Source organism: Fragaria vesca, linkage group LG3 (assembly GCF_000184155.1).
Source record: "Fragaria vesca subsp. vesca linkage group LG3, FraVesHawaii_1.0, whole genome shotgun sequence".
Lineage (NCBI taxonomy): Eukaryota > Viridiplantae > Streptophyta > Magnoliopsida > Rosales > Rosaceae > Fragaria > Fragaria vesca.
The window spans coordinates 1,942,362-1,954,006 of NC_020493.1; the positions used below are offsets into that span (position 1 = coordinate 1,942,362).

General features: G+C 38.6%; 3 protein-coding genes across 3 annotated transcripts; 2 read left to right on the forward strand and 1 right to left on the reverse strand.

Moving 5' to 3' along the window:
* The first annotated feature begins 2,949 nt into the window (after positions 1–2,949).
* LOC101303312 lies at positions 2,950–3,693 on the forward strand. Its single transcript, XM_004295314.1, has one exon. It carries the CDS (start codon positions 2,950–2,952, stop codon positions 3,691–3,693), a length of 744 nt encoding a protein of 247 aa, XP_004295362.1.
* Positions 3,694–4,631: 938 nt separating this feature from the next.
* LOC101298578 lies at positions 4,632–8,284 on the reverse strand. Its single transcript, XM_004293429.1, has 6 exons — positions 8,130–8,284; positions 7,192–7,641; positions 6,380–7,096; positions 5,869–6,268; positions 5,579–5,725; positions 4,632–5,499 (listed from the first exon to the last, which is right to left on the reverse strand). Exons 2-6 carry the CDS (start codon positions 7,249–7,251, stop codon positions 4,877–4,879), a joined length of 1,947 nt encoding a protein of 648 aa, XP_004293477.1. The 5' UTR covers positions 7,252–7,641; positions 8,130–8,284; the 3' UTR covers positions 4,632–4,876.
* A 1,227-nt stretch (positions 8,285–9,511) lies between these two features.
* LOC101298868 (frataxin, mitochondrial-like) lies at positions 9,512–11,645 on the forward strand. Its single transcript, XM_004293430.1, has 5 exons — positions 9,512–9,730; positions 9,953–10,025; positions 10,120–10,167; positions 10,264–10,358; positions 11,306–11,645. The coding sequence occupies exons 1-5, from the start codon at positions 9,513–9,515 to the stop codon at positions 11,433–11,435; spliced, it is 564 nt and encodes a 187-aa protein (XP_004293478.1). The 5' UTR covers position 9,512; the 3' UTR covers positions 11,436–11,645.

Here is an 11,645-nt window from a genome sequence, read left to right on the forward strand (position 1 = left end):
GCTCCTCATGCCTGTCACATCTCTAAGAATAAGAATAATGCTAAGAGTGAAATCAATCACCTCTGTAATTTCACTACAAAACTAAAAAGATTTATAATGGAAATGAATTTAAGGTTCAACAGATCTGTTGGGGTCGGACAAATTGTCTGCCCCAAAATTACCGGTAAGATGAGATTGGTTTGATCATAAGAGTCAAAAGAGAACATTTACCTACCTAGGGCAGTGACAGAAACTCTTGCTTGTTTTCTTTGTTCAAAGAGAAGGAGATATGATAATGAGGTTTAAACAAGTTTTCCTCTTAAATCACCTTGTACTAGTCCTCTTGTGCACCAACAGTTCCATAGCCATGCCTTGTTAGCTCAAAACAGTGGGACTTATGTGACAAGATGATCATGGCTAATTGCGCATCCAACTTTCTGATAATCAAGTGAGTTTGGTGTTGAATAGATGCTATCCCATAGTGCTCCGATGGTGACACCGGTGCCTAAACTATCATAGTATCAATACTAGGATTAATTACAAAAGACCATATAAACTATAGGGTCATCTTTATTCTTATACCCAACTATAAATTTTTTACGCTTTGGTACCTCAACTTTGATTTTTAGTAATGAATTCATACCTCTACCTGTAAGGGCAACCCCAACAATGGAGTTAAAACTCAAGACCAGCCCTTGAAATAGAAAAAAATAGCAAAAAAGACTAGGTGTTGGTCTTAAGAACTTTTCCAAGACCAGCCCTATGTTAAATTACGGTGTTAAGTGCATGGCCCATTTTGTCAGATTTTTAGTTTTGTTTGAAGGGCATTTTTGACCATTCAGTATATCACTTAATTGAAGAAATAAAGCTGAAGTGCATGCAAAGAGGATCGAAAGCCCGACCTCTTGGTGTACAAAACCACCCTTACCGCCAGGTTGAGTTGATCATTTAGCATGATTGTATATTCACCAATATTTAGTCGTCAAAAATATAACCATCAGGCTTCCGTTTTTTTTTTCGTTTTTCTTTTCTTTTCTGGTGGTTCTATCAGTATTTTTCTTTTCAAAGACACTTGGCTTGATGCAGATACACTCGTATGAATACTTACATAAAAATATTGACATTTCGTGATAAATAAAAAATAAAAAATCTATATTGACAATCTACTAATCATTAAAAATAGGTTGATGTTATTAACATATTCATTTTTGTTATTAACACACCTTATTTATTTTCTTATAATCATATCCACACATTTTAATTTCATTTACAAATTTGTCACTTAAATGTGTTTAATGATTGTTTCTCACCACACATGAGATATGTTAATAACAAAAATATGTGTGTTAATAACATCACCGTAAAAATAATCCAATTTACTAGGTTAATCATCACTATATGAAAACGCAAAAATTTGATACATGGGTATGAAAATAAAAACGATGTTATAGTTCGGGGGTGTGTTATATAATTAATCCTCAATACTATGCAGAGGAAGAGCATGTTTAATTTGCAGTTAGAGTGAATTAGTATAGCAGTGTTTTTGTCATTATGTATTTAGGTACCCGTCTGTGTCATCCGATACAAAAATTGACTGTGGTTTCCCTAGACATGGACATGAGGACCTTTACAGCTTCAGTCCCGGTTAACTGCCATTGAAAACTGATGGCAACAATACAGAATACAGAGAGCCTGGCAGCATCAAGCTCCTAAATAAAACTCTTCCATGTCGTGATTCACAACACGGGTCGAGTCACAGGCGAAGGGTATGCCTCAAACAGTCTGTCTCTAACTTATTAACATACACTTGTACCATTCCCATTTTCTCAATTTCCCTCTCCACAAGTTATTTTGATGATCAATGATAGCTCAACGGAATAGTTAGAATGGTCTTATGCAGTGACTAATGGAGTAATGATCTTGTATAGTTGAAGGTAGGGAATTAGGGATATGCTTATGAGCTTAATCTCCCAAGTTTTTCATGTTATCTTCTGTACGTGTCGGGTTGCTGATTTTTGTTTTTATTGTCTCCATCAATTTTTTGTTTTTGTTTTTATTGCTCAAATGAAAAATAATTAGCTACATTTTTGTATTTTCCCTAATCTTAGATGATAGAGAAAAATTTATAAACAAGAGGATGAGAGTCTTGCTGGGGTTTCTTGAGTCTTAACGACAGTGACGGAACTACAAACAAAATTTTTCAAAGGGGCTAATATATACCACATTTTGGAAACTGAATATATAATTATATGCAATTAAACTATAATTGAAAGGTTTTCCTTAAAAAAATACAAAATAAAAAATTAAAAAAACTAAAACTGAAAGGCAAATTTGAAATTTTCATGGGGGCCACAACCCCCTCCCGTCCCTTCGGAGTTTTGCCACTGCGACGACGGTGCTTGAAGTTGAGGCTTCCTCTTTTTCTCGCTGCTCTGAGGTTCAGAGAAGATAGTGTTTTCTTATGTCGATTTTTTCTTACACCTGTTAAATCTTGACTATAATTTTGTTGTCTTTTTCTCGTTTGAATTTTGCTAACCACTAATCATGGGGATATTTGCTTGTGGTGGATCACAAATGAGAGATGACACATGATCCCTGATTATGACTTCTCTTAATATAAGGTTGCATGTTGGATGATGACGAGATTCAGAGAGAGTGCTTCATAGATGGTTAGGTCATTAGTCTATTTTTTATAAGTAAGAGGTTATAAATTGCACTCACAAAATATCATTTAAGTTCATTGATAACAAAACTTCGTTATCAAATTATCAACGATCAATCGTATTTGTCAAAAAGAAAATGATTTTTTCTTAAACAATAGAAAAATAGAGAAATGACGTGACAATGGTGACATCAATCATACTGCACTCATTCATCTATTTATTCCGAGCTGACCAAAACAACAGTGAAGTATCATCGAGTCCACTCTACTCTTAAATCACGCATAGGACAGATCCGTCATTTCCAGCCATGACTTCCCCCGCCGTCCTCAGCCAACCCTCCTCCCCGCGCTTCTCGCTCTCCCCCACTCCCCACCGCAAGGTCGCGATCGCCGTCGACTTAAGCGACGAGAGCGCCTACGCCGTCCGATGGGCCGCCGATCACTACCTCCGGCCCGGCGACTCCGTCGTCCTCCTCCACGTGCGCCCCACGACCGGCCTCTACGGCGCCGACTGGGGCTGGGTCCCCGTCGACTACACCCTCCCCGTCGCCGGCGACAAGAAATCCGAGGACGACTTCGACGCGCTGACGACGTCGAAGGCGACGGAGCTGGCGCAGCCGCTCGTGGAGGCCGGAATCGAGTTCAAGATCCACATAGTGAAGGATCGGGACATGAAGGAGAGGCTGTGCTTGGAGGTGGAGCGGCTAGGGCTCAGCGCCGTCATTATGGGAAGCCGAGGGTTCGGCGCCGCCGCCGCCTCCAAGAGGAGTCTCAAGATGGCGAGGCTCGGTAGCGTATCGGATTACTGCGTGCAGCACTGTGTGTGCCCCGTCGTGGTGGTGAGGTGTCCTGATGACGGGGACCGGAAGTTTGGCGGTGTTGAAGCGGTGGAGGAGGACGTGCTGCTTCCGGTGCCGGAGGAGGATCAGGAGTACAATGACGACGATGAGCATCAAGGTTTTGGCTCTCTTTCTCTATCTCTGATTGCTTTGAAATACAAAGTTGATAGGAAAATCGAAAATTTGATCATGATACATTTGGTCTGGAGATAAAAGTACAATGCTTGATGAGATTTGAGTTCAAAGTTTCATAAATACAAATGGATTAAATCTCAGCATAATTCATCATATTTCAGAATCATACAAGTCTAGTTTTGCTATGCTATGCTGTATGTGTTTCCTTTTTTCTCTTTGGCGTTGAGTTCTTTTTCGATTCAATTAGTTAGTTTGTTTACAAATTGTGTATGCATCTAGTCGCTAGACATTGCATTGTTATATGTTCATGTGTTACAATCGTCTCGATGATATCAGCTAAAAATTGATTAAGTTTCTTGTTTGATGTCGCAGAAGGCCAGAAGTAAACTGATGCAGCCAGGACAGATAAAGAATACCAAGATCAAGCTTTGCTAAGTAAAATCCAAGATCAAGCTTTGCTAAGGAAAATTGAAGATTGTGTATAGTGTTGTTTCTTGTATGCCTTGTAAAGGCTAGTTTGAGATTGCCGTGACTTTTTATAAAAATTGTTTCTGCTGTACTGTGAGTAAATGTTACTTTTAAAACTGCTGTCAAAACATAAAATATGAATTTTTCTGTGTTTTTATTGACAGCAGATTCTAAAATCTGTTTCCACTAACCTGTAATTTAAAAAAAAAAAAACTATTTTTATTTAATTTACCAAACACAATTAAATTTAAAAATTTAGATAAAAACTAATTTTTTTAAAAGCGAACCTATACCAAACTAGGCCTAAATGTGGATTACTTCTCAAACTGCCTTGTCTCAATTTCAAGTTTAGGATTTTATCACCCTGATCAAAGTTTTATGTTTTGTAAAAAGAATATTTCAGTAATATCGAAAAGCAAGCATTGCTCCTTTCTGTGATTTCGTGTGTACAGTTGATATTACTCATGTTAGAGAAGATGGTGAAATATTTTTCATCCACTTTCTGTCAAGTTTTGAGTGATAACTTTACTTGAATACCGTACAGTTCCTCCAATATAATTCAGATATAAAAATATAGAGAACAGATCTTAAGAATATCAAATTGTAGACAAATAGTTTCACTGTTTCAGTAGGTAGATGCCCACAACAGAAACATATTATTTGCAAAAGCAAATTCAACAATGGGTACCAATAGGGTGTTCAAAAAGCTAAGATATGTAAAAGTACCACGAACAATACAGAACGCAAACATAAAAATCCAAGTAAAATACGAAGAGCATGCATCAAAATAATCTCACATTGCTGCCATAGTTCCCTCACTCCGAGTCCTGCGCATCGAGAGGTCCTGTTTGAGGTTCATAAGCTTGTTGCCAATATCGTAGTGGTGTCGAGTATGGCTTGTTGTTGGCTTGGTTCCAGTTGGAGGGAGGTGTCCGTGCCTTCCCCTGGATTTCTTCAGTGACAGTACAGATTGATTTGCATGACCGTGGGTTGATGAAGATGACGCCCTGTGAGCAGATGCGCCATGAGTACCCTTTCTGGTCGCCTTGTGATCAGGTCTAAGGCCACGATCAAATTGGTGGGTACTGCCTAACCGTACTGACCTATCTGCAGAATCCTTCAGAGTGCTAGACTTGATTGGTTGACGGTTGTAGTAAGCCATGTGGGGAAGAAGTCCCTGCAAATATTTCTTCAAGTGGTCGTCTCCGACATTCTTCTGGGCGGGGTTTCCCTCCAAGCTGATGGCTTGCAAGGAGTTGTAGTTAGCTGCAAGTTGGCCAAGGCATTTCGCTGTCGAGATTTTGTTAAATCGCAGATCCAGAACAGCCAGCTTTAAGAGGCGATGTAGACCCTCCACCTCACTGATTTTGTTTCCAGCCAAGTACAACTCCTTCAGAGAGGAACACGAAGCCAGGCCTTCAAACATAAACAGAATTAATATTAGAACTATCCAAGAGAAATAATTAAACAAAACACGCTCAAAATATATATTTACCATGCCCAATTCGCAAAATCCTGTTGTAGCTCAGGTCCAGTACGCGAAGTCTAGTGAGTTCACGCAATCCTTCAATATTGGCAATGTTGTTTTTTGACAGATTCAACATATGAAGTCCTCGAGGAAGCGCACCAGCAGTTATCCTTACTGCAGTGAGTATGCAAGAATATAATGCTAATTAAAACTCCGAATTATGAACAGTAAAGAAACAAGAAACACCGAGTACCATACAGAGGAGAAAAGGTAAGTATCTGAACAAAACATATGAAACTACTGTAAGAGATGCGAACCTATGGCATTTCCTGACAGATTGACCACCCTCAGATTCACGAATGCACTAAGAAATGGGATCACTGCCAATCCATGATTAGCCAACTGAGCTGCGCTGGAAGTTGCACTTAAAGCAGATATATATCTTTTAGCAGCTTCCATTCCAGGAGTGACCTTAACATCCGTCTTGGCAGCACTCACACTATTTAAGTCACCGGAATCTCTCTTCTCCTGCTCATTCAATTGGGACGCTTCATTTGTTTCTTCCAACGGACTGCTGTGCTGAAGACCACTCACCCACTCCTCAATACGCTTTATCTTGAAATCCCTGCTAGGCAATTCATCCCAACGGTGTACTGAGGATTCCCCTTGGATGTTTTTCCCTCTGTTTGCCTCATCTGATTCTGGCATTATCCAGTCCTTTGCTAAACCAGAGTAGTTACAGGAATCATAACCATCATCAATGGAGTTTTCAACACTGTGGTTCTCAGGTCTAGCTATGATATCATCTAATTTATGTTCTTGCATTACCTGCATCCCAAGCTCATTAACTGAAATCTCTTTTCGCCTCACACCTAGGACGTGTAGGTCCTGGGAAGATCTTGATGAGTGAACTGCTAAATGATTCAAATGTGAATGGTCCATGGTAGCTGGAGTAGAATCAGTGATGTTTGGTAGAGAACGTGATTTGACAAGCCCTTGTTGGTCACGAGGCATGTGGACACCACAGTTACCACCGAACTCACCAGACAATGCAGTATCAGAAGTTTCTTGGCCTTCCTTTTCTGAATGTAATTGGTCTCCAATAGAGAAAATTGATCCATCATTAACAACTTCAGAACTCTGACACTGTTCCGGTGGACTTACTCCTCTCCTTCCATCTGGTACTTCATATCTGTTGTGCTCATTAGAACCATCAGAATATCCTTGATCTGTGTCATCCTCAGCATCACTATTAACAGAAAGCCTCCCCTCCAGGTTTAATGCACTTCCCAGTGACCGACTCTTTATAATGCGCCCTGTCTGAGTGACATTTAAGCTACTTTCATCAATACAGTTGCTTTCATTGTCATCTGATTTCCGAATAGGCTGAAGAGACAATAGATGCTTTAAATTTCTACTGGTTCCTTCTGCCTGTGATGGTTTCAAGCTTGTTTCTCCAGACAAATCCTTCAAATTAAAAGCTTGTTTTTTAGAAGAATCTTGTAGCGACTTATTCATTGCTTCGACAGAAGGTTGGAAAATTTTCTGTTTTAAAAGAAGACTCCAGAGTCAAGAAATCATCATAAATTCATAATAAATCAGAAGTTTCAAGGACTTGAAATAATGATTATTCCACTAACCTTAGGCTTTGGGGAAGGTGTGTGAGCTTGGAAACACGAAAACCTAACCATTAGGGGCATTACGAGAACTACATCAACACGCCAACTACCTTTGATTACACTCGAAAACTATCAACAGCAAACTACTGTGCTCATAATTGTCTGGAAGCCGGTATCAACAATATGATCTTGCCACATACACCACAAAAATCTAGCACCAAGCTTCCGAGGGTTTAACCAAGGCTGACCTTAGCCATAATCAAGCGACAATCCCACTGAAACACGGCACAATCTCCATATGTGTGATGATCTCGATCTCCTTAAAACACAAAGCAAGGCCACTCTCTCATTATCACCCCACACCCTCCTAGAGGTGCGAGAGGAACTCAAATTTTTTGCAGCTGCCAGACTGGAAGAAAAATTCTGTCAATTAGGAGAACCCCAATTGAAACATGCGTTTGATATGCTGGCCTGATTGAATCAAGAAAAGGCAAAACATAAGCTAATTGTGACACCCAGCATCTGAATCAGCTTCCATATCAATTCACACAAGCATGTCATACACAGTAAAAGTATAAAGTGCAGCAAAACAATATTTTTCTTGCAACAACAACAACTCCCACCAAAGGACAATAGCAAATGAATCAATTTACAGCTTTTGGTGCAATTTATCAATCAAAAAGCAGTAATTAATAAACAAATTAGCTTTCAATTCCAATTATCTATACATTAAAATTGGCTCATTGAGATGCCTATATGGGAAACACAGAAAATAAAATATTCCGACATTAATTTTCTTTGATTGGTCAGACCCAGAAATCAACATTGGGATTGGTGACAAATCAATTACAACCCAGAAGTCAAGCACAAACAACCAAGAACATGAATTTGATACCAAAACATCAAAACCCAGAAACCAAAAAAGCACAGAATCCAAATAACAGAGATAAAGATCTGACCTTTTCTTAGCCAGATTGTTATAGAGGACTTGCTCTATAAACCTCGATGCGAAACACACCCTGTCTTTCTTGTTCTTCTGCAGCACAAAGTCAGAAACAAAAGATATGAATCTTTTTCTCTCTGTTTGTCTAATGTTGTTTTACTTGTTAACAAACATGGTTTCTGAATAAACGGCGTGAGGTAATTGGTAAAGACCCGGGCTTTAAGCCTCTAACGCTAACCCTAAGCTTCTTGTCTGCGATTTATAGGAGCCGACCGAATCAACGGTACTGATGTCTGTTTCTTTTTTTCTGAATTTTTATTGGATTGAGATAACAAACGAGGACAAAAAAAGGAAAAAAAATATATATGAAAATAGGGGATAGGAGATAAAGAAAGTGAATTGGATTCTTGCTCATAAATTTTTGTGTGGTCTGGAAAAGAATTTGTGCTTTGTTTGCAAACCTCTTGTTTTGAGAATTTGTATCCACAAATGCTACTGTCGTCTTGCACCATACGTAAAGCGAAAAAAAATTGTTCCTAAGAATAAGATCTCTGGTTAATTAAGGTTGCTAAAGCTTTGATAAGTTTGTTTTAGCAGTAGTTACAAGAAGGATCCCTTGTCTTTTTGACTGATGGGCAAAGAGTGATTCTTTGTTATGACATGACTGATTAAAAGTTTCAAACCAATGAAGGTTGATTCAAGATGAACTTTTTTGAAGATTTTATTGTTGGAACTAAAGATGAGTTGGCATGCGGCATGCCTCTACAATTTTAGAGTTATGCTGAGATTACACAATTGATTTGAGTTTTTGTTTATACCACATGAGGGTATAGGATTCTCAAATCCATATCAAACCCAAAAGACTATAACTATCGATAACAAACATAAGTTAAGGAGATACACCCTCTAACTGTAAAACACACATATTCTCTCGTGTTAAAAAATTTGTAATAACAATTCCTAACCCATTAAAATCGAATTAGTTGCCGCTACTCCCTCTCGTTATTGATGCACGCCATGCACCATTCATACCTTATGATCAAGAATTCATATATTAAGGTTAGATTACCAATTTCAAGTGGAGTATGAATTGAAAATCTTATTAACAAACATTATTCAAAAGAAGGAAAAAAGAAAGGCAAGAAATCTCCATCATTCCACTATTTTGAGCATGATTGGTGACCTCAAGACAATTATGGAGTTGTAATTACTAATTACCCAATAATGATAAACATTAAAAACAAAATTCACAGCTTTCAGAAGGAAAGTGTGAATAGTTTGTAAAAAAGTAGGTGATTCGAACTATTGGGCTTTTTTGGAGACGGCAAAAACTGGGCCGATAACTCGGCCCATTCACATGTTCAACAAACATAGAGAGAAAGCTCTCCAACTGACGGCCATGGCTTCAAGGTTGCTCCAACTGAGAAGGCTCTCGAGGCTTCTTCTCAAGCCCCCATCTTCGAATTTCAGACCATCCTCCTATCTTCTTCTAGAAGCTTCGAGACCTCTCCACCTCCCGGACACTAGCCACGGACCTCTCTATTCGATTGCTTCCAGAAGCTTCTGTTCTTCTCCCCCTTTCAATCTCAACGAAGGCCCCGCCGCCATCGATTACAGGTACTTCCCAATTTTCCATACTGATAGAAAAGTACAGATCTTTCTGAATATTAAAGTTGAAATAGTTTGATTTGCATAAAGTTGATTGCTTTAGTTTTATTTGCTGTAGAATTTGTTTGGTTTTAGTTGCTAATCTGCTGAGAGTTTTAAGAGTTACTGTTTAGATAATTTGATGTTATGGTGGAAATGAAATGTGGTTGATAATAGTTAAAGTGAATACAGTTCAGTACTGCAGGAGGATGAATTTCACAAGCTAGCTGATTCTACAATACATGATCTCCAAGAAAAATTTGAGGTAAGTTTTTGTCAATTTGGCTTTGGAGTAATTCGAGTTTCGAGTGCATTGTGTGTTGTATGTTTACGATTTACTAACAGCGGTACATGGACAGGAATATGGAGATAGTGTTCAAGTTGATGGCTTTGACATAGACTATGGGGTGAGAATGGATGACAATTGATGCTTGGAATTTGATTAATCGATGATGAAAGTCATGTGTGGATTTTGGAAGTGATTGGGTGTGTGTTTTTTGCAGAATGAGGTATTGACATTAAAGCTTGGGGATTTGGGCACTTATGTTTTGAACAAACAAACACCAAATAGGCAGCTTTGGTTGTCTTCCCCTGTGAGGTAAGTTTTTGTGCCATTGCGTATTGGTTTCTGGTATCTGTGTGTGGGTGTGTATAATATCACATGTCAATGGTGTCCTAACATATAAGAGTTGTATGTCACTTGTGTGAGTTGATTGTCGGCTCGTCCAAAATGTCTATACACGATTAAAATTGGAACCTGTCGATTGTGTTTTTCCAATGTCTACTTATATTGCTTGTCAACTGAAAATACTGGCTTCTGTATAAGCTGTTTAGTGACCTGGACAGACCATTCTACAATGAAAACTATATCTCATGTCACTGGTTAACATATTAGATTTGTATATCAGTTGTGTGAGCCCATATGTTGGATCTCCAAAATCAGTTAAATTGGAAACTATCCATGTTGTCATAATAGGAAAACAAAGTGTGATGCCTAATGGTTGGAATTTGGCTGATCCTTTATTGAATTAGACCCAAGACTAGTTGATAAGAAGAAATAAGTAGGGAAAGGGCAACATTTAATCAGTCGGATGATGAGTGAGATGAGCTGGAATCTGCATGTTTGGACACTTTGACATGCATTGAACATGTCTAGATTATCATCATCCGTGCCAAATTTTCCGGTCGGCTTTGATTTGATAACATGTTTGCAACCAGGTGTGCATTCAACTTTCTAGGAAGCTATCTAGATTCCTAGTGGCTTTTGAGCCTAGTTTCTAATCTTGGTATGTCTTTGATGTGGAATGTCATGGAGCATAAATACTGTCTTTCATGTAATAACTGTTTTGACAACTACCTGTTAGTCTGTTACTGATATTGTAAACCATAATCATTGTGATGAATATTTTGCTCTGCCTATCTGCCTCTGTTTTGTTTACACTTTTGGGGTATTCATTATCAGGATGATAGGATCCGCATTGATTTCTTTGCACAACTTTTAACCTCTCATTGGTTTTTGCTGAAAGCTTCATGTTCTTCATGCAGTGGTCCTTTCAGATTTGATTGGGATCGGGATGCTGAAGCTTGGATATACAGGAGGACAAAAGTTAAGTTATTAACACTTTTAGAAACTGAGATGGAGCAATTGTGTGGTGAGCCGATCAGCCTTTCATGACCCTGCAAAAGTTTAGGGCATACTTACACAGTTTCTGATGGAAATTTGTTTCAGCATTGGTAAATTATCTGTAACAGTGTGTTGTTAGTATGAAGAGGTACTTTAGTTGGAATTTTCAGATTTGTTTCATTTGTCATGGTTACCTTCTATGAATAAAGTACGAGAATGCCAGCATTCAGAGATTGATAAGTAATAGGTTATGTTGCTACC

What these genes read in the sequence shown, in the direction of transcription:
- LOC101303312 (XM_004295314.1), top strand. Translation starts at nt 2,950, where the DNA reads ATGACTTCCCCCGCCGTCCTCAGCCAACCCTCCTCCCCGCGCTTCTCG.
- LOC101298868 (XM_004293430.1), top strand. Translation starts at nt 9,513, where the DNA reads ATGGCTTCAAGGTTGCTCCAACTGAGAAGGCTCTCGAGGCTTCTTCTC. An exon ending in CCCGCCGCCATCGATTACAG is followed by an intron (nt 9,731 to 9,952) that starts GTACTTCCCAAT and finishes AAGTGAATACAG; the next exon opens with TTCAGTACTGCAGGAGGATG. An exon ending in TGGTTGTCTTCCCCTGTGAG is followed by an intron (nt 10,359 to 11,305) that starts GTAAGTTTTTGT and finishes TTCTTCATGCAG; the next exon opens with TGGTCCTTTCAGATTTGATT.
- LOC101298578 (XM_004293429.1), bottom strand. Translation starts at nt 7,251, where the DNA reads ATGCCCCTAATGGTTAGGTTTTCGTGTTTCCAAGCTCACACACCTTCC. An exon ending in TCTGTCAGGAAATGCCATAG is followed by an intron (nt 5,726 to 5,868) that starts GTTCGCATCTCT and finishes TACTCACTGCAG; the next exon opens with TAAGGATAACTGCTGGTGCG. An exon ending in GATTTTGCGAATTGGGCATG is followed by an intron (nt 5,500 to 5,578) that starts GTAAATATATAT and finishes TTATGTTTGAAG; the next exon opens with GCCTGGCTTCGTGTTCCTCT.